Source organism: Schistocerca americana, chromosome 11 (genome assembly GCF_021461395.2).
Source record: "Schistocerca americana isolate TAMUIC-IGC-003095 chromosome 11, iqSchAmer2.1, whole genome shotgun sequence".
Lineage (NCBI taxonomy): Eukaryota > Metazoa > Arthropoda > Insecta > Orthoptera > Acrididae > Schistocerca > Schistocerca americana.
Window position 1 is genome coordinate 102,879,077 of NC_060129.1, and position 22,354 is coordinate 102,901,430.

The window sequence follows — 22,354 nt, forward strand, 5'->3', positions numbered from 1 at the left end:
GCACCACTTGTAAATTGTACGTCGTCCAAACACCAGCCACAACTTTTTCACTCGTTATCACACTATATACAAATTTTATCATTTGGCATATGTAGCATAGTTCCTTTGACTGTGCATTGCACTTATATTTACATTATTATCCACTAATATAACACACACACACACACACACACACACACACATTAATCACAGTCTGATGAATATCATTACACTGAACACAGTAAAGAAACAAAATTCTTGATTTCAGTGAGTGACAACCTGTGATCAGCACTTAGGCGTAAGTATATATTATATAATTAATGTGTCTGCTTATTTTACTGATCATACTCATAGACTCGTTCAGCCTCCCAGTCAGGTACCATTCAACGTTCACCTGTTCCGTGTGAGTACTCATTGGCCAGTGTGAATCAAATAAATCTTTTGGCCGAAGTTTCAATTCTGGGATAAAGGTTTTAATGGAAGTTAAATTTTTACTGCAGTAGCTTCGTAATATGACAAATACTGTGCTCCATTTTTCTCTGAATTTCCTTCCCCGGTCATTTCAGAAGTATCTGTCATCATATTTACTGTATGTTCCCCCTACCGCCCAGTCTGTAGCATATGACATACGAACACCATCTGATGGACATAGTAGCCAATTAAGTACATTTAAAAGTTTAGCCAATCTAACTTCTGAGTGACTGTAACTTGGTATGTTAAACTGCTAGTATGAGGAACTCAAGAGAAGCAGCGTGTAAACTGATTGTCTCACTAGTAAGTCATTTATCTTAGTGGGTTAGTGGACTCACTGTTGCCTTTGACTGTATTGGTCCCATTATCTGTGGATGGATAGCTGCCCTGTGGTCCCTGTGTGAATACATGTATCGAAACAGTCTACATCGGCACCGTGGGACAGCCACTGGACACAGCAGGACCAACCCCCAATATACAGCCACACAGTGAGCACAGCGACTGTGGCCAGACCCTCGTCACAGCTGTGCAGACCACAGGACCCCACTCAGCCCCCGTCTGTGGCATGTCGTGAGTTCTGTAACTACATAAGCATATCTTTAAACAAATTAGAGGAAGGTGGCGTTAGCGAAGTGTTATGGTGAAAAAATCGAATTTTAGTTTCCAAAAAGCAGAGATGGTGATGGTTAACAGTAAACTTATTGTGTTAATCGATGTCGACATCTTTCTTTGGATTCAGAGAGAAAATGCCGTTCAATTTCTAGATTTAATATCAGGACTTTGACTTTCCACTTATTAATCTGGACTGACGGTGTAGATTATTTTTATGTTAAATGTTCATTCAGTGTAGTAGTATGGGGATTGTTTCCTAAGCTAAAATTCTTTTCCAGAGTTCCTGTGTATATTAATGCAGTGGATGGAGCATCTAGTTTCAGTGTTGGTTATTTCATCATCATCATCATTTATGACTGATTATGCCTTTCAGCGTTCAGTCTGGAGCATAGCCCTTTATAAAATTCCTCCGCAATCCCCTATTCAGTGCTAACATTTGTGCCTCTTCTGATGTTAAGCCTATTACTTCAAAATCGTTCTTAACCGAATCCAAGTACCTTCTCCTTGGTCTGCCCCGACTCCTCCTACCCTCTACTGCTGAACCCATGAGTAACCTTGCTTCTCCCATGCGTGTAACATGACCCCACCATCTAAGCCTGTTCGCCCTGACTGCTACATCTATAGAGTTCATTCCCAGTTTTTCTTTTATTTCCTCATTGTGGACACCCTCCTGCCATTGTTCCCATCTATTAGTACCTGCAATCATCCTAGCTACTTTCATATACGTAACCTCAACCTTGTTGATAAGGTAACCTCAATCCACCCAGCTTTCGCTCCCATACAACAAAGTTGGTCGAGAGATTGAACGGTGCACAGATAACTTAGTCTTGGTACTGAATTCCTTATTGCAGAAAATGTTGGCTATTTATCTCCCAAATTACTCTTGAAGGGAATGGATGTGGAAGTAGGTTGCTGGTGCATTGCTATATGAGTATCATACATGAACATAATTTTATGCACTTTATCAGCTGCAAAAGAGAAAGGTAGAGTCTGGAGAAAGTGAAGCATGTAAGACAGGAAAGATAACTTCCACGTAAGAGTATGAACATCGCTTGATGTAGAGTTTATGTTTAAATATACTTTTCATCAACAAGAACTGAAGTATTAGGAAGGGATGACGAAACGAAATGATACTTCACATGTTGATACAGTATGTGACATTATATCAGTCATTGAAAAATCGAGTCAAATTTACACAGAACTTAATGGTATGAACCTATTTATAGTTTGGCATTGCAACCACACTTACCTGGACACATGCTTTGGTACTGTTGGGAAGTAAATCTTAAAGTCATTTTATCCTCTCCTGAGGGAAAGTGGGCCATAATCGTTGCAACTCGTCCTTGATATCGCCGTTACTAGCACTGCGATTTCGGGACATGGGGGTATTTCAACATCAGGCAGACAATTTATGGAGATACATCCCATGTGTGGGTGAGCATTTTCCTGTTGATTGTTGATGTCACAATACTGTTGCATGAGAGGTAGCAAACAGGGACATGGGATGGCAGTGGCATACCATTGTGCCAACAGCGTCCTCAGTCACTATGAGTCTTGAGCTGAGGTCATACCCAGCGGATCCACATACCATGACCCCAGAAGTAACACTGCTGCATGTCTCCAGAAAACAGAAAGAATGCGACCAAGGTCGCCGCCATAGTGCCTGACGATGCTCATCTGGGCCGGTACAAAATGTGATTCATTGCTGTAATGCGAGTAGTCTATGCATTATATTGACAGAATCACTCCAATAGAAGTCTTTTCTGTGTTGGTAGTAATGACAGCTACATGTGGCTGAATAATTCCATAGTCCATCTGCTAGTGGCCTCTGACACCAATGCAGGGACGATGAAGACATGTTCATGATCTTAGGGACTGTGAACAAAACAATACATTACTACGATTGGCTGGTCCAATAACAAAAGTGTTAAGCGAGTTGACCAGGAGTGTATCTAAGAAGATTAGAAAAATGAGTGAAATACAAGTGATACACTTAGATTGGTTGCAATGTTGTCTCGAGGCAGTAAAATATTGCCGGACATGATAGCGTGGCCAATCTGGCTCCAAACCTACAGAGACCTTAGATACTTCTGTTAGTACAGGGTGGAGCAAATGAAAGTGGCCTGGGAGAATGAATATGATTGCACGTGAATATATCCATGTAGCCACCACGTGATCCACATCAGTTCAGATTGTAGTGCGGGCTGTGCCAATGTGAGTGGAACAGAGCAAATGGGGCGACGATACTCTCAGTGGAGCAGCAGGCGTTCGTTGTGAAAAGTTATGTGAGAACGAAGTCGTGGAAACGGTGTTGTCAGTTGTTTTCTGTGAAATTTAGTGGTGTTAAAGTGGGAGCAACGAGTACCATGCAACGCTTACTCCGAAATTGATGTCAAACAGGATCTGTTTTGAACCAGTAAAAAAAAGAAAAGCCTTAACTGTCCTGCACACCACAAAACTTGGCTGCAGTGCACCATAAAATGTTTCAGAGACCTACCAAATCAATCCAACACCTGTCACAAGAGGCCAGGATGTCACACTGATTGTGCAGACCTGCATATTCAGGGTGGTCCATTGATTGACTGGGCCAAATATCTCACGAAATAAGCGTCAAATGAAAAAACTTGTCTAGCTTGAAGGGGGAAACTAGATGGCGCTATGGCTGGTCCGCTAGATGGCTCTGCCATAGGTCAAACGGATATGAACTGCGTGTTTTTTAAATAGGAACCCCCATTTTTAATTACATATGCGTGTAGTACGTAAAGCAATATGAACGTTTTAGTTGGGCCACTTTTTTCACTTTGTGATAGATAGCGCTGTAATGGTCACAGACATATGGCTCACAATTTTAGATGAACAGTTCGCAACAGGTAGTTTTTTTTTAAATTAAAATACAGAACGTAAGTACGTTTAAACATTTTATTGCGGTTGCTCCAATGTGATACATGTACTTTTGTGCACATATCATTTCTGAAAACGCATGCTGGTATAGCATGATTACCTGTAAATACCACATTAATGCAATAAATGCTCAAAATGATGTCCGTCAACCTCAATGCATTTGACAATACGTGTAACGACATTCCTCTCAACAGCGAGTAGTTCGCCTTCCGTAATGTTTGCACATGCATTGACAATGCGCTGACGCATGTTGTCAGGCGTTGTCGGTGGTTCACGATAAAAAATATCCATCAACTTTCCCCGCAGAAAGAAATCCGGGGACGTCACATCCGGTGAACGTGCGGGCCATGGTATAGTGCTTCGACGATCAATCCACCTGTCATGAAATATGCTATTCAATACCGCTTCAACCGTACGCGAGCTATGTGCCAGACATCCATAATGTTGGAAGTACATCGCATTCTGTAATGCGGTGAAACATCTTGTAGTATCATCCCGTAATTTCTCTTGTGCCCAGGGCAGAACTGTACAAAACGTTCAAAGTCGTCACCATGCAATTCCTGGTGGACAGAAATATGGAATGGGTGCAATCGATGTTGATGTAGCATTCTCAACACCGACGTTTTAGAGATTCCCGTTTCTCGCGCAATTGGTCTGCTACTGATTTGCGGATTAGCCGCGACAGCAGCTAAAACACCTACTTGGTATCATCATTTGTTGCAGGTCGTGGTTGACGTTTCACATGTGGCTAAACACTTTCCTTAAATAACGTAGGCTAACTATCCGGCGAACGGTCCGGACACTTGGATAATTTCGTCCAGGATACCGAGCAGCATTCATAGCACACGCCCATTTGGCATTTTGATCACAATAGCCAAATATCAACAAGATATCGACAATTTCCGCAATTCGTAAACGGTCCATTTTAAGATGGGTAATGCACGACGAAGCAAATACCGTCCGCACTGGCGGAATGTTACGTGATACCACGTACTTGTACGTTTGTGACTATTACAGCGCCATATATCACAAATCGAAAAAAGTGGTCCACCTAAAACATCGATATTTCTTTACGTACTACACTAATATGTCATAAAAAATGTGGGTTCCTATTTAAAAATACGCAGTTGATATCCGTTTGATCTATGGCAGCGCCATCTAACGGGCCAACCATAGCGCCATCTGGTTTCTCCAGTTCAAGCTACACGAGTATCTCTTTCTGTAGTGTTTCCGTTTGATGCTTATTTCGTGAGATATTTGGCCTGATCACTATCAATGGACCACCCTGTATGTCCCTATCGCATGTCTGTTGGTCGTGCATTAAAAGCAGCAGATGTTCCTAAGCACCTCCACATTTGTGAATGTCCATTCACTGAGATAACAATGAATGGCTTGGACATGGATCTTTTCTTTATGTCTGATGGAGACTAATTTCCGCTGAGTTGTTACGTCAACTAACAGAATCACAGGTCCTGGGAGAGTCAGCAGTACTTCCACGAAACACCTTTGCACGATCATAAGGTTGGATTTTGGTGTGCAAGGTCTGCACACAGCATTACCGGTTTCACCTTCTTCAATCAGCTGCTGACTTTGGCCCGTCACGTTGCCAACATTTGGGAGCTATTTGTGGCAATATTAATGGAGAAGGGAAAGGCGTTAGGTTACTTCCAAGAAGATGGAGCAACTGGTCATACAGCAAGCCGAACCTTTGATCACAGATACACAATTTCATGATTCACAGTTGTTAGCAGAGGTCAGCCTGGTTGGGGCCCTACCTGGCCACCTTTGTCACCTGATCTGTCAGTGTGTTATTACACTGCACGAGAGCCTTCAAGAGCAGAGTCAATCACAACAATCCTCACAGTCATCAAGAACTGCAGCAGAACACTCCAGATGAGACTGCAGCAATTCAAGCATACAACCTTCGATCCGCCTTCAGCAACCTACCGACCAGGGCCCAAAAGCATCAAGAGATGAGTGGTGCTCATTTTCAACAGCTACTATAGTCATCTTAGTGCTGCATTTACTTTCCTCTGTTGTATTGCTTTGTACTATAGAACTCTAATATCTGGCTGCTTTTATTTGACCCCACCTTCTAATAAATTGCATGTGTATGTGCATCCACTTTAGACTACTGTATATGGAAAGAGCAAAGCTATACAAGGCAGTAAGATAGTAACCTTTCTCTCTGAGTCAGAAAATATAATGTAATCTTTTGTAACTGCAGTACAAGTATTTTTATTAGTGTTAATATTAGTAACAACTGTCAGTAGTAACACAGTAGTAACAGTAGTAGTTGTAGCTTCTAGAGAAAATTCATGGTGATGTAGTATTAATATAGGCTTTCAATAGTTGTAAGAGTTATATTGTTTATTACTGCAATTACAGTATCAGTTCTCACTGTAGTGTTAATAGCAATATGTAAAATGAAATAGGAAAGTTAGGCAAGATGATTTGAAATAACGAATGCCACTATGCAGAGCACCACATCGATATCCATATAAATGTTGGGGCATACTAGTAGACAGAAATAAGGACAGTGAAAATCTTATATTTTAGACATACCATATTATAATGTTCAAAATAAGAAAGAAATGAGAGAAAAATAAGCTTGACATATTTGAGGTACCTAGTAGTTTCCTGAGAGCATGGCAGAGGATGTCCTGAGGTGGTATTGTGTACCAAAACCAGTAACCAGTAGGCTAAATGAAAACTGCTACTAAGGACTAAAACATAAACACTCATCAGCCAGAACATTATAATCACCTATGTAACACCTGATATGTCCACCTTTGCAATGGATAGAAGCAGTGACACATCATGGTCTGGAAGGGAATTGGCGCCACACTGCCCACACAAGGCACCTAATTCCCAATAATTCCTCACCAGGGGAATGAGCTCTTATCCCACATCGAGGCACATCCCAGATGTGTTCGATCGCATTCCCATCTGGTGAGTTGTGGAACCAGCACATTTATTGAAACTCGCACTCTGTTCCTCGAAATACTCCATCACTTCCATTCCTTGTGATATGGTGCATTACCTGGTTGAAAAACGCCACTGCCATCGTGAAACATAATCCTTATGAAGAGGAGTATGTGGTCTGAAACAAGCGTATATTACTTGTTGGCCATCATGGTACCTTGAACAATATGTACTGGACCTATGAAAGTCAAGTTGAATTTCCCTAGAGCACAATGGAACCAGCACCAGTTTGTCTCTGTTCCATGGCATAGCTGTCCAGGAGCTGCTAATGGTCAAGTGCCCATTTCAGTCATAGTTGCTGATGTCATGGTGTTAACATTGGCAAATGTATGGGGTGTCAGCTGCAGGGGCACACTGTTAGGAGTCTTGAGGGCACTGTGTGTTCAGACACACTTGGAGCCTGCACCGTCTGTCGCGTTCTACCAGTCTGCCTGGCCTACAACATTCGAGATATGTAATGAGGGTTGGCCACCCAACCCCATGACGTCGGGACATAGTTTCACCTTGGTTTCGCCACATGTCGAAGGCACTCACCATAGCCCTCCTCGAACACTCAACAAGTCGTGCATTCCGAAATGCTCGTGATGAGCGTTCAGGTCATCATAAAATTCCCTCCTTCAAACTGAGACATATGGCATACCTTCCCCATCTACAGATGGACAGCACATTTGCTGATCCTACATCGACTGTGCATGCGTCTGACTAGCAGTCATCCCTCGTGAAGTGACGCTGCTATTGCCAATACACGTTTAATCGATGATAGGCAGGTGATCATAATGTTCTGGCTAATGAGTCTCTTATTTATTAATTGCAATGATCGCTGTTCCATCCGAGAGGGTATTGAGAAAATGACATAAATAAATAATTAAACCAATAAATGAATCTCTGAACCAAAGTGCAGGATAACACATTGCTGATAAAAGACCATTATTTGGTCTCAGATGGTAGGCACAGTTGTAAAGGGGTCACTGTGAGCCTGGTATGCAATATGGAATTCTTCCCTTGTCTTGACCAGACGTGACAGACTGTAACCTTGACGACGATAATGCCTGCCCTCGTGGTCATGTGCAACTCAACACTGCTACATTGTAACATCTAAATGCCCCAAAATCTTATTGCTGCACAGTTAGACCAGCCACGCAACTGGAGATCCAAAGCGGAGCAGCTTCCAAATTATGTCAGTTGCAGATAACGGATGTGTAGAAAGTGTCACTGTATCCTTCACAAGTATCACTCAACATCTGACACTGTTCACAGGTATTATATAAATGTGCTGTGGTCTCCGGTCTACCTGTCATGGAGATTTGAAAGCCTGATCAGTTACACTGCAGCTGACGGCGTGTTTGTGTAAGAAGCCACAATGACATCTCACCGCTTTTTCAGTATGCTTCAATTTTATCTGTCACGCATCGCATTATTAATTCTGAAACAGTGACTTGTAACAGTACACTTGTTTCAATTGGTATCTTCATTCTTCTTTGGATTCACAGACTGAATAGCATCAGTTTTGAATTTGAATGTGACACCTTTTATTTCAAAGATAAGAGAGACATCAGCAACTATCGACCTGTTTCACTGCTTCTATCATTTTACATTTTTGAGAAGGTGATGTATTGTAGAAGATTATCACACCTTGGCAACAATAATATTGTCACCAAATCAAAGTTTGCCTTTCAGAAGGGGTGCTCTACTGAGAATGCCATTTAAATGTTCACACACCAGATAGTACAAGCATTAAATAACAAAACAACACTGGTGGGTATTTTCTGTGACCTATCCAAGGCATTTGATGGTGTAAATAATAATATGCTGCTAGATAAATTTTGTAGGGTTGATGGTGTAGTCAACCAATGCATCTTATCACATCTAACCAAAAGGTTGCAAAAAGCTGTATTTAGTAGTAACTCAACCAACAGAATTCAGGGACATAATTCTGACTGGGTGGAAATCACATATGGGGTTTCCCAAGGCTCAATCTTAGGTCTACTACTGTTTCTCATATATGTTAATGATCTACCATCTAATGTACAGCAAGCAGAATTAGTTCTTTTTGCAGATGACAACAGTATTGTTATCACTCTCAGTATTAATACAGAACTGGAAGAAATGGTAAACAAAGTTCCCAAAAGTATCATTGTTTGGTTTTCTGCAAATTGTCTCACCCTGAATTTCACAAAGACACATTATATACAGTTCTGCAGCTCTGGGGGGTACTGCATCAGTGATAAGTGTAAGACATGGTGGTGAAGTAATACATAGGGTGGAAACTTTTAAAATTCTTAGGTGTCCATATTGATGAGAATTTTAATTGGAAAAACATAAATTTGGGAACTCCTAAAAAAACTTAGTTTCACTACATTTGCACATAGAATCATAGCAAATTTTGAAAAGAGATAAATCAGTAAGTTGACATATTTTGCTTCTTTCCATTCAGCAATGTCACATGGAATAATGTTCTGGGGTAATTCATCTTTAAGAAAGAAGCTCTTCATTTCCCAAAAACGTGTTGTAACAATAATATGTGGCGCTCACACGCGATCGTCTTGTAGCCATCTGATTAAGGAGTTTGGCCTACTGACTACCGCTTCACAGTATATTTATTTCCTCATGAAGCTTGTTGTAAACAATCTACTACAGTTCAAAAGGAACCATGAGATACATGATTACAATAATAGAAGAAAAAATTACATTCATTACTGAACATTAAGGTTTTCTTTAGGTTGCCATTAAGGTTTGAACAAGAAATTTTGACCGCTTACACTGTGATATAAAATGTGTAACTGACAGTATGGTAAAATTTGGAAATAAATTGAGAAAGTTTCTGCTTGAGAACTCCTTCTACTCTGTAGAAGACTTTCTATGTTTGTAATGTGTAAAAAGCTATGGGTGGGAACTGATAACTCAATCTGTATTTCTTGTTACCATTTTGGGGAAAAAGAATAGTAATTGTATAGTGATGTTTAGAGTACAAATAGACGTATAAATTAACTGGCAATTTACATCTAAAATGACTCATTCGACCACATGACGATCTATCGTGCAATTTGATGCAAGGAACATGAAAGTAAGCAACAAGCGTTTCTTTCTATTCACCATGAGTGGGCGAAATTCACTTAAACATCTGAAAATTCGGTAACTGTCTTCTATCGTACCTCATTCGTTTCATATTATGCAACATTTATGAACGACTTTGTGCCTTGTAGACCTACTGTATTTGGCTATTTTGTCACCTCCTTGTGAGGCATTAAAATACCAACATACAGAAAAAACTCGCAGAGCAGCTATTACTCGGCAATGGCGTACGAGCACTCTGTCTAAGGCTCGTGGAAGTCTAACGACTTGATGGAACCGTAAAGTGATAAGAATTAATCCCTACATGTTATATGTCTACTTCTAGTACTCATAGATCAACTTTTACATTATACCATAAATACCTTAAGCCTCAGTTGTCTTTGATAGCGAGTATCGAGCGGCGAGACGGAAATGACGTCCCTTGTGACGGTAGTCTGCTTGGCAAAGGAGCAGTTCGGCGCTGTCGAGTTTCTCTCGCTGTACACAGCCATGCAGGTTGACCCCAGTTTTCGGCGCGGCATTCACCTCACCCAGTGGTGACCCCCGATGCAGCCGCCGGGCTGTCTGCCGTTTACCCAGGGGGCGACGCGACGCCTGGGGCAGCTGGTGACTTAGGCTGTCGTCATCCTGGCCCCAGGGCAGAACTGGCGCCATTCACCCTGACATCTCACGTCACGCGAGCGTTGCGGTCCTTGTGTTGATTTGGGCCATCAATAATGTTCGGAAGCGACATCCCACAGACTAACAACCTTGCACAACATCATATCACTGGCATAATTCAACTCCTTCTTCATTTATATCCCATTTCTTCGTTTTCAGGGTTTATTTTCGCATCATTCTGACAGACAATAGCGACGAAAGAACCCAAGGTGATTTTTAGATACCTATCTCCAATTTCTTCCCCCTATAGTCAGATTCCTGTCTCCTAAGCGGGTAGGAAGTCAAAATTAAAAAAAAATCGACTTTTCGAAAATATGTCTGTTTTGTAGAGTACATCTTTTTGAAAAGTTTGATGTATAAAACATATATATTTCAGTGATTATAAGGCACGCTATTTGGTCCTGCGTGTACCAAGATTAAGCGCTACACCCCTTACCACAGACGTCTGCTGTCATACATACGTGTATTTCGCTGTGTAGAATTCGAATGTTTATATTTGCGACAGAGATGGTCATACGTGTAATAAGGGACTACTGACATAGAAGAAATGTCTTGATGGCGGCACCCAAACCCCAATGAAAGCTTTAATGAATGTGCATGGAAAAGATTGCCAAAAACCAATTTTGTGTGGAAGAGATGTACTTGCTGTTGGTGTTTATGATGTGGTTACATGTTTTAATGATAGTGTGCAAAGCTGGATATGTATTTTAGAGAAAATGGGAATCAAGGGCAAAGTGAACTGCATCAAAGCTTTATATGCAATAAACAGAGAGCGTGTAGTGAAAGCACATAAATCATTTTTGGAAGTGATAAATTCGGAAAGAGTGAATCATAGGAATGTGGAAAAGACGAAAACTGATTTACAAAATGAAAAAAAAACCCATTTATGGTGCTGGACAGTTCTAAAAGATGCCAAATGCAGACAGAAACTTTAATGGCCATTTTCTGCAAAACACAAATTTCTGTTCTCAGTTAGATGTAACACCCAAAATAAATATGCCATTCCTTTTCCAACGTGGTATCCTTATTAAACACAAACTCCTTAATGCAAAACTCTAGAATTTTCCAACTCTATTAAAAACTGTGGTAAAGTTTGAGATAATTAACTATAAAATTTAAGTTTTTTTCTAAACAGGAAGTTTAAAATGTAACAGGTCATTCATTTTCTTGTAAATTAAATAAAATCTAGAATTTCATACACCTTTACGTATGGATTGTATGCTGTGCAAAATTAATCCAAGAATCACTCTTACTTATGAAGAAAAGTGTACCTATAACAAAAAAATGCAGCCAATAGTAAGTGAAAAAATTATAAAGTTTCACAAGTAAAAAAAATTTATTTCGTTATGTTTTTGATCTTTCACTGCTATGATTGTGAACCCTGGTCATATTGACAAAAATTCTATGAATTTCATTGTAAAAATATAGACAGTGAATTTAGTATCTTGTGGTGCCTCTTCTGCTCCATGTCGGCCCATTTGACGTCCAACTCGCTTAACATATGAGCTACAAACACCATCTAATGACGGTAGTACCACGTTAAGTGCATTTAAGGGCTACTGTCATTCAAATTTCTTTTGTGATTTACGCTGTTGTGTATTGAAATTATGTTGACCAATTGGTGTTGTTAGCACAGTTGTTGAGCTATGTACACATTTTATATTTATGCTTTATTTTGTACCAAATATTGTGTAATATGCTAGGCTACAGGTATGAGAAAACGAGGAGAAGGAAGATGTATGAATACCTGAATGCTGTCATTCGTCTTACGTGGGCCACTACTGTCGTTGGCAATGTGTGTTCTATTATCTGTGTGTGGACAGTACCTCAGCTGTACAGTCTGTGGTAATCTGCCCACTGGACTCGATGTGAAAACCCTGTTGGAAGCAGTGTTTCTTCTGTGCAGCACGCCAAACGCTGGAGAGAGTAGGACCGGCCCCTCCTTGCAGCTGCACAGTGGCCACAGCGACGACGGCTGGAGGCCAGCCACAGCTGCGCCCCCCACCACTACCCAGGCCACTCCACAGCCTGATGACGTCGCCGTCTCTGGCCTGCGGTGAGTTCAGTCACTTTACGTGTAGATTGTCCACAATCACAGCGCAACATGTTGGGCAGTTAGCCAAGTGATAAAGTCAAGAAATCGAATGTCGCTATTTTACGTTTTTGACGAAGCAGAAGTTGTAGGTCTCGTATAATGTTTTTCCTTTCATTAATTGTGACGTTCGACGAGGAAAGGATATAAGGGGATCTATACACCCTTCTACAGGTTTGTTGCATGACTCGTTTTCAGTTCCTAACATAGCTGACTTGTGTAAGATAACACTAAATATTTCCCCGAAAATAACGACTGTGCTGGTGTGTTGGGAGCAGTTTCAGTTTTCAGCGAAAACTCTGTCTAGTAATCTCGCAGAAATCCCTAAGATGTTCTGGTAATACATTAGGCACACTAGTGGAAAGAAGCAGTCAATAACCTTCACTGTGTGATAACAATGGTGAAGTCACTGGTGACAGTGCCACTAAAGCAGAGTTACTATATACACGTCCTGACCAAATAAGAAGAAATAAATATTCCAGAATTCCTATCAAGAATAACTTCAAAGTGAGAAACATAGAAGCAGATATCCTCGGTGTAGCAAAGTAGCTTAAATCACTTAATAAAGGCAGGGTCTCCAATCCTGATTGTATATCTTTCAGGTTCCTATCAGAATATGCTGTCACAAAAGTTCCATATTTATCAATTACATACATCAGCTCGCTCACAGAAAGATCCGTATCTAAAGACTGGAAAATTGTTCTTGTCACACCAATACCCAAAAAGGGAAATACGAGTAATCCGCTGAATTACTGGCGCATATCACTAACGTCGATTTACAGTAGGGTTTTGGAACATATGCTGTGTCTGAACATTATGAATTACCTCGAAGAAAACGATTTATTGACACATTATCAACAAGGGCTTAAAAAATATCGTTCGTGTGGAACATAACTAGGTCTTTATACTTGTGAAGTCATGAGTGCTATCGACAGGGGATGTCAGAATGATTCCATATTTTTAGATTTACAGAAGCCTTTCGACACATTTCCACAAAAGCGTCTCCTAGCTAAACTGCGTGCCTATTGAATATTGCCTCAGTTGCGCGACTGGATTCGTGATTTACTGTCAGAAAGACATCGAGTAAAACAGATGTAATATTCGGCGTTCCCCAAGAAATTGTTACAGGCCCTCTATCGTTCCTGGTCTATATTAGTGGCAATTGACCCTGAACAAAGAAAAGTATGAAGTTATTCACACGAGCACTAAAAGAAATCCACAAAATTTCGATTACGCGATAAGTGTCACGAACCTGAAGGCTGTAAATTCAATTAAATACTTAGGGACTACAATTACAAATGACCTACACTGGACCGATCACGTAGATATTGTTGTGGGTAGAGCAAACGAAAGACTGCGAATCATTGGCAGAACACTTAAAAGGTGGAACACGTCTGCTAAAGAGGCTGCTTACACCACTGTTGTCCATCCTATTTTGGAGTACTGCTGTGCGGTATGGGATCCGTATCAGGTGGGACTGACGGATGACACCGAAAAAGTTTAAAGAAGCGCAGCTCATTTTTTATTACCGCGAAGTAGTGGAGATAGTGCCACGGACATGGTACGTGAATTCGATTGACAATCATTAAAACAAAAGCGTTTTTCATTGCGACGGGATCCTATCATTAAATTCAACTACCAGTATCCTTCCTCCGATTGCGAAAACATTCTGTTGGCACCCACCTAAATAGGGAGAAATGATCATCACGATAAAATAAGACATGTCGCACAGAAAAATTTAAGTACTCATTGTTCCCGCGCGCCGTTTAAGAGCGGAACGGTAGAGACACAGCTTGATGGTGGTTCATTGAACCCTCCGCTAGGCGCTTTATTGGGAATAGCAGAGTAATCTCGTAGACGTAGACGTACATGGTTTCCTATCTTATGAATTACCCATGTAGGGAAGAACCCTTCACTTGCATTTCCACGATTATTCTCCCAACGGCATAATGAGAAATTCTCTCACAGGGTGTGTGGTAACAATGTTGCTGGGGGAGTTAAATGAGCTGAGATCCGCGGTTTATCCTACTACGAGAGACGTATGTGACAACGTCTATTGGCAGTTTTTGGAAATCATTCGTGGCAACTTCTACGAAAGTGGAAGTCGGACCTGTCGGTGTCCAAGTGATAAAGGCGGCCATTTTGGATCAATAAAAATCAGGTCAATCCTATTGTGTGGGCATGGTTCAGTGGAGATGGACACAGTAGCCGTATATCGACAGCTGTACAACCTTCTGTAGCTCAGGGAGTTTTACAGGCGAAGTGACAGAAGTTTCAGCGTAAATTCGTCATCACTTCACTTTTCTTCTTTGAAATCATTGATCTATAGTGGTAGTCACCGATGTTTTACTGTCGCTTTGTGAAATAGTAACCCTATCTGATAGTGAACTGATATTGTTGCAAGACACAGTTCAGTTGATGCCTGAATTCAACAGGCCCAAACGTGGCAATTCAGAGTATTCAATGTTCCTTTACAATTAATCAGAGCAGAATCCAACAAGTTATTGGGCAATAGAGGAGTCTGTACCTATTCAAGAAAAAACAAGGAACCCTACCAGGTATTTTAACAATGACAATGGGATCAGTAATGTTTCAGTGGACTTAAGAAAACTTATTCTCTCCCAGTGATTCAAGGATTTCGGGCTTTAATTACCTATTATGGTCAGCAACAGATGTACGATGTCTGGCGATCCAGGTGGCCAAATCATTTACTCGAGTGGTCCACAAATTGAGCAAATACTTCTCAGAATACTTTTCCCAGTCTAAAAGCTTTATGCACACAGGCAGTCAACAAAACTTCATCCATGGGTCTGATAATATAGAAAGCTACAGAGAATGTACGCTGAAATTTTATAAGATAGAGAGCCTGATAGGTATTTACCCAATTTGTCGTATACAAATAGCATCAGCCGTTTGACATAAGAAGATAACCAACGAGAAGTAAGTGTAACAGGAAAGACTAAAGATAGAGAGCACAACGAAGAATACTTTGTAGATAAACCAGAAACTCATCAATGTAATATGATGCAGCATAATCAAAAATAATTAATGTATATGATCTCAGGCAAAGTCTGTAAATTATGTTACACGTACTAGATATAAAATTAGCAGAATATCAGTAGAAAAGGAGCTGAAAAAAAATTAGAAAATAAATTATTGTTATTGAATAAGAGACAAGACATGGAAAGGGAAAAATATTTCTGCATAAAAAGACTAATACAAAAAGAGGAGAAAACTGGCTAAAAAGCGACAGAGAAACATCAGCATGAGGAAATAAACTATTAAGAGCAGGAAATGAAACATATTAAGACAATACTCTATAATGGAGTGAAAAGTTTTTTGAGAGTGAGTTAAGAAAACCAGCCTGGAGAGCAGATCGTGCGTAACATGGTAGTAATGTGAATAACAATGTACAGGGCGAAAGAGAGCCAACGCTTCCTTTTTTCTTCGGTATCAGACGGCTGTGGTGACTAGTAAGAGGTTCTACATAAATATAAGCTTTGGAAGACTAAAAGCGAGAACAGCTTTAAACAAAAATAGTTTACAGTCATAAATACATGGATTTAAAAGAATAACAAAACCAAAAATTTGTTAATATAGAACAGTGAAACGTCGGGAATAGATTTGCCAGGGTAACATGTTTAACTGATTAACATTGCAGGATCGCAAGTTAATGTAAGTGCGAGATAAGCCACTGGACACGTGAAATGCTGGAGCACTGCCAAAAGGTCGAATGCAGGCATGCAAACATGTATGGATTGTGTTGCTCAAGTATCAGATATCAGTATTTAAAATGGAGTTCGATGCCTGATGCAGCTGGTTGATCAGTACAGGGACGGTTAATGCTGTTGGTGAATGATGCTGGAGTTACTGTATGATGATGTCCCATATCTGCTCGACTGGAAGCAGACCTGATGATTGAGAATGCCCAGAGCCTTGTCTACACTCTATAGAGCATGTTGGGTTACAAGAGCGGTAAGTGAGCGAGCGTTATCCTGTTGAAAATCTACCCCTGGAATCCTGTTCGTTAATGGCAGCAGAATGGGTCGAATCACCAGATTGAAACAGACAAGGTGTGTGGGATAACCATGAGAATGTTCCTGCTGTCATACGAAATAGCACCACAGACCATAACTCCAGGTGTTGGTCCAGTGTGTTAACACACAGAAAGGCTGGTTGTAGGCCCCCAACTGGCCTAATCAAAACATGTTCATTACTGCCACCGAGGCTGGTGGTTTGGGATCAGTGAAACGCATGCTACAGGGCATCTGGTTCGGAGCTGTCTTTAAAGTAACCTATTTGTAAGAGTTCATTGTGTTACTTGGTGATAACTGCTGCTCAAACTGCTGCTGGAGATGTATTACAATGCGCCAGAGTAATACGCAGAACAGGATGGTCTCCCCTCTCAGTAGTGCCACGTGGCCGTCTGGAACCCAGTCTTCTTGCGACCGGATATTCTTCTAATCACCGCTGCCATCAGGCATCTATTGTGGGTACATTACTGTGAAATATTTCTACATCACGGAAGGAACAACCAGAATCTCGTAGCCCTAGTACAGACTTCGCTTAGTCTCTATGAGGTTTCAAAGGCATTTTTGCCCTACATCAACTCACTGCGTCCAGACTCAAAGGTAACTAACGCTCAAGCCCGCTACAGCGTGTTTTTAAAGCAAGCCTGATTGGCTTCCTCGTAGTGGTGCTACTATCGCCACTCTTGAGCAACTGCATTGAAATTTGAAAATACATAATATTCCAGATTTAGAAACACACCTACCAACTTTCGTTTATGTTGCACTGCTTCTTCTTGGTGCTGTACTATTTCGAAAGTAAAAGACGTTGTTAACAATGTTACCAAAATCTCAAAAAGTTCTTGAACGACATACTTCACATTTTTATACGTTACTCTAATAAACGTTGGGACAGTGTCTGCTTTTATATACCAATGGCTTAGGAGTGCGCCATTGACAAGTGGTCAAAATTTTCTGTGTCCCAGGTTCCAGCACAGGCACTGCTTAACCCCTGAACGAAAATTAACAGCAATGTCAGCAAAGACGTCCAGCATAAGAAGTCGTCATTTTCCTGACAAAGCCCTTGTCAAATAGGGTGGAGGAACGACAGAGCTTCATGGCACTCCCTTTCCCTTGGGGTGGGAAACTGCCCTTAAAAGGGTGAAGAGTCAGTAATGATCAATGACGCGAGGATGCAGAAGGCAATGGAATCGAATAAATTAAAACCACATAACATGTATCCATAGGACATACGTCGTTAACAGGAAAACTGTCTTGATACAATCTGCATTGAGAAAAGATTCCGGACAAGTTACCCTTTTGGATCTCTGGGAGTGGACTACCAAGGTCGAAGTGACAATGGAAAAGAGGCGGAATAATTTACGAAGGGCTAACCTTCTACGACTTGGAGCTTTGAATTCAGAAGTTTGATCGTAATTAGAAAGCTAGGGAGTCTAGAAACGGAAGTGCAAAGGCCCCAGTCTAGATACGGTGGGGGGTCATTGGAGTGAAACAGAAGAAGGCTAAGGATTTGTCATAAGACACATTGGGGTAAAATCAACAGCAGCAGAAAATGCTGTAATGGGAGTAGGATTCATTATGTATAAGAAGTATGAGAGAGAGTGGGCTACGGTGAACAGCTCTATGGCAGAGTTTTTCTCACCAGATTCGAAATCAAACGAACGCCAACAACGATAGTTCAGGTACACATGGTAACGACACAAGCAAAATGAGAAAAGAGAGGAAGTATGCAACTGAAATGCAGTTGCAGGGGAAAGAAAATAAGAAAGAGTCATGGGGTATATGGGCTTGGCATAGGGATGAGAGGGGTGAAAGTCTAATTGATTTCTGCATTGAAATTGAGATGGTAATAACAAATACTCTTTTCAGCAAACATGTGAGGAAAAAATAAGCTCGGAAAAGACCCAGAGACACTGGAAGATTCCAGCTGGATTACATCATAGTGAGACAGAGATTCCGAAATCAGATATTGGGATGTAAGGTGTTCAAAAATGGCTCTGAGCACTATGGGACTCAACTGCTGAGGTCATTAGTCCCCTAGAACTTAGAACTAGTTAAACCTAACTAACCTAAGGACATCACAAACATCCATGCCCGAGGCAGGATTCGAACCTGCGACTGTAGCGGTCTTGCGGTTCCAGACTGCAGCGCCTTTAACCGTACGGCCACTTCGGCCGGCGGGATGTAAGGTGTACCCAGATGTAAACATAGATTTAGTAATTATGAAGAGTAGAGTGAGGTTTAAGAGAGTCGACCAGAAGAATCAGTGTAGAAGGATAGCATATTGCAGTACTGACAAATGAAAGTTAAAGTTTACCAACGATATGGTTATTGCGGTAAGGACATCGACAAGGCAAGCTGTGAATGATGTCATCAATCTCATGTGGAGGCAATAACACTATTTCTCCCGCAGAGCTACTCGCAAGTCTTATGGAATTGTTGGTGGATGCTTATGTGATGCAACCCATCTCACTACTACATATATTTCGTATGCATACTATAAACAATTTACAATAAATCCACACATTATAGAATAATTTGTCCTCTATGAAATTTACAATAATGCAATTCTAATTTGTAAAATAAAATTCATGGAAACCTATATACAGTATAATAAAATTTTATACAGTCTTTGTTTCACATGTCATTCTTACAGAAGTCCACATATGCCCTCACTACTTCGGTGCATGTCATCAGGTCTTGGGCCGTGCACGCTCTTGGGTGGTTTACTAACGGACATCGTCTGGATGCTCCCACATGGACACAAAGTACTTTCACTAATTCCCCACTTGTGCAGATTTCTGTTACATCTGTCTATTCCTGAACGTAGCCTGTTCACGGTTTTCCATATCTCCCACTCAAGTTCCGCACCTGATGGCAGCACTTCCTCAGAATCGTGTGCATGTTCTTGTTGTTCTTGCCACAGTCTTTTTCTAGAAGTTTTTGGTGAACCTGTGAGTGATTGGGTTGAGTGGAGAAAACTACTTCTTGACGTAAGGCATTTAGGTAACATTTGGTACCCATGGAGCGGATGACGTTGATTTTGAACCTGTTTTGTTCGTTCAATTCTGCTCTGTATTGAACGTCGGACATTTGGCAGAGCAATTCCTGACAAGGATTGTAGGTGTTCTACTCTTGTTGGCTTAAGACATCCAGTAATATGTCTACACATCTGGTTCAGGACAGTGTCCTGCTTTTTTGTGTGGCATCATTGCTCCCAAGCAGGACTTGCAAACTCAGCAGCAGAGTAACAGTGTAATGTCTCTTGCAGCGGTCTCTCCACGATATTTTCAGAAATTTTATAAATTATATAACTCAGTACATATCTCGAAATATCTCTTCTTATCTTACCGATTATCAATGCAAAGTAGTTTCAACCCCAATTATTCCTTGGAGCGTCCATTTACTCCATGGAATAGCTTCTCTGCTATCTATGTTTTCTCTTATGAAACGAATAGGGACTTCTTGCCGATTAGTCGTAAAAGAAGGATGTATATGTATGTATTGTTGAGCGAGTCGCCATCTTGATGAGATTCTGTATGGGAAGGAGTTTAATACATGAACTAAACTAAAGTAAGTGTGTTTGAGTATTATTTAACGGATTATTATTATTGACAGTGTCTGCTTACTACGCCGTGTTGCACGGGATCAGTGGGGAACGTCTGATTTACACTGGACGAACCTGCCGTTTTGAATGCTCAAGATATCCAGTTACTTCAAATAAATAGGCTAACACGGTCTTACCAGCAGATCTCCGGTCTTCTCCATGTGATCACCGAAAAATAATAATTATTACAAATGTTTCCAGGAGATCGACTGATAATTTTCGTCGCACCGAGTCTTCGAAATTGCTTCACTGCCTTATGGAATTTAAGCTTAATTTAATCAGGACAGAACAGTATTGAACTGTGTGAATGTGATAAGCCTGCTTTGTCAATGAAAATTCCCTTAATATACGCATGTTTTTACTATCCTGATCAGTGAAGCTAAATCAGGCCGGTGTGAGAGAGGCTCTTTAAATTTAAGAAATATTAAAACAGAGTGCCATTGCGGTGGTGCGTAAAACTTTTGGATTAGCTCGACATTTTGATGTTCTTAGCTTGCCAAGTAAGTTATTCCGTGATTGGATTTCTGCCTTGCTCTTCTCAATATACCTCTTGAATAACAGTGTCCTATTAAGAGTAACTCCCAAGTACACAGGGAGAGGACAGTGTTTTAATCTTGTGTCATTCCACCAAACATTCAGTTCTTGCTTCGTCTCTCTGTTGTTAAGATGGAATAGGCAAGTTTGGGTCCTACTTGGATTGGGTTTCAACTGGTTTTCTTTGTAATAGTTGGTAAGATTTTCCAGGTTCTCAGCTAGTATTTCCTCAATATCCTTGTAGTTTTATGCCTGAGCTGCTATTGCCCTATCATCAGCATAAATAAAAGATCTTGACCAGGGACTAATAGGCTGGTCATTTGTATAAATATTGAATAACCTGGGGGCAAGAACACTACCCTGGGGAAGCCCATCTTTTTGTAGTCACCATCCGCTCTTGTTACCTTGGAACTCAACAAAATACCTTCCGTTAAATAGAACTGATTTGAGTACAGAAGTGAATTGAGGGCTTTTTGTTGTTTTTTGCACTTTTGCAATGAGATTTCTGAGACTGATGGTATCATATGCTTCCATAAATTCTATAAACACCATTCCTGTAGTTCGTCTTTTCTCAAACCCATCTCCAGTATAGTGGGTTAGGCTGAGAGCTTGACTGGTACAAGATTTACCAGGTCAAAATCATGCTTGCTCTTTTATTAGGGTGCCCTCAATCAGCTCATTGAATCTGTTTAGTATCAAACAGTTTGTATGTTGTGCACAACAGAGAGATTGGCCGATAACTCTTAGGATCTTCTTGGTCCTTACCAGGCTTAAGAATTGCAGTTATTTTTGCCTGTCTGCAGATTTCAGGAATTCATCCATTTGCCCAACAGCAGTTCATAAACTCCAACAGCCACAATTTAGAGCCGACACCAAGACGTATCATCTGTTCATTTTTAATATGCGGCCTTCCCAGTCTTTAAACTTTTGACTGCTTCTTTCAGTTCTGATATTGTAAATGTATGATCGAGTGTATCATTATTTTCTTCATGGAAAGCATCTAGTCTACTCGCATGCCCTTTCTTCAGTCTGTGTTTCGCTTTACCGTTTTTCAGCTACTGGAAGGCTATTTGGTTTGCTGCAGTGCCAACAAAGCCTGGTGTACATGTAGGTATACCACCTAATTTTTGAGCAGTCTCCACATTCCGACTACTGTGAGTTATGTTAATGCTTTCTACAGTGTGTTACCACTTCTGTCTTCTATTTTCAATCATTGTTGTTATGACTTCTTCTCCATTGTTCATGGGGAGAATGGGTTGGCGTCATAGAGACCACAATACGTTTCGTATTTCTCTTTTGTCTCTTCACTGTAGCCTTGAATGTACGATTTTCTACATCCTCTCCTATACTCTGCCGTGCAGAGTAAAAACAAACTCACTGAAGTTTTCTGGTAGAGGTGTGTATCCGTGACAT

The 22,354-nt window shown here is 40.8% G+C and overlaps 1 protein-coding gene across 1 annotated transcript in view; it reads left to right on the forward strand.

Moving 5' to 3' along the window:
- The window catches only part of LOC124553313 (60 kDa lysophospholipase-like), a 117,577-nt gene that overhangs the window by 93,570 nt on the left and 1,653 nt on the right, over positions 1 to 22,354 (forward strand). Inside the window, exon 3 of the mRNA XM_047127191.1 lies at positions 12,587 to 12,736. Coding sequence (XP_046983147.1) covers positions 12,587 to 12,736 — 150 coding nt within the window. The remainder of the gene's footprint in view (positions 1 to 12,586; positions 12,737 to 22,354) is intronic.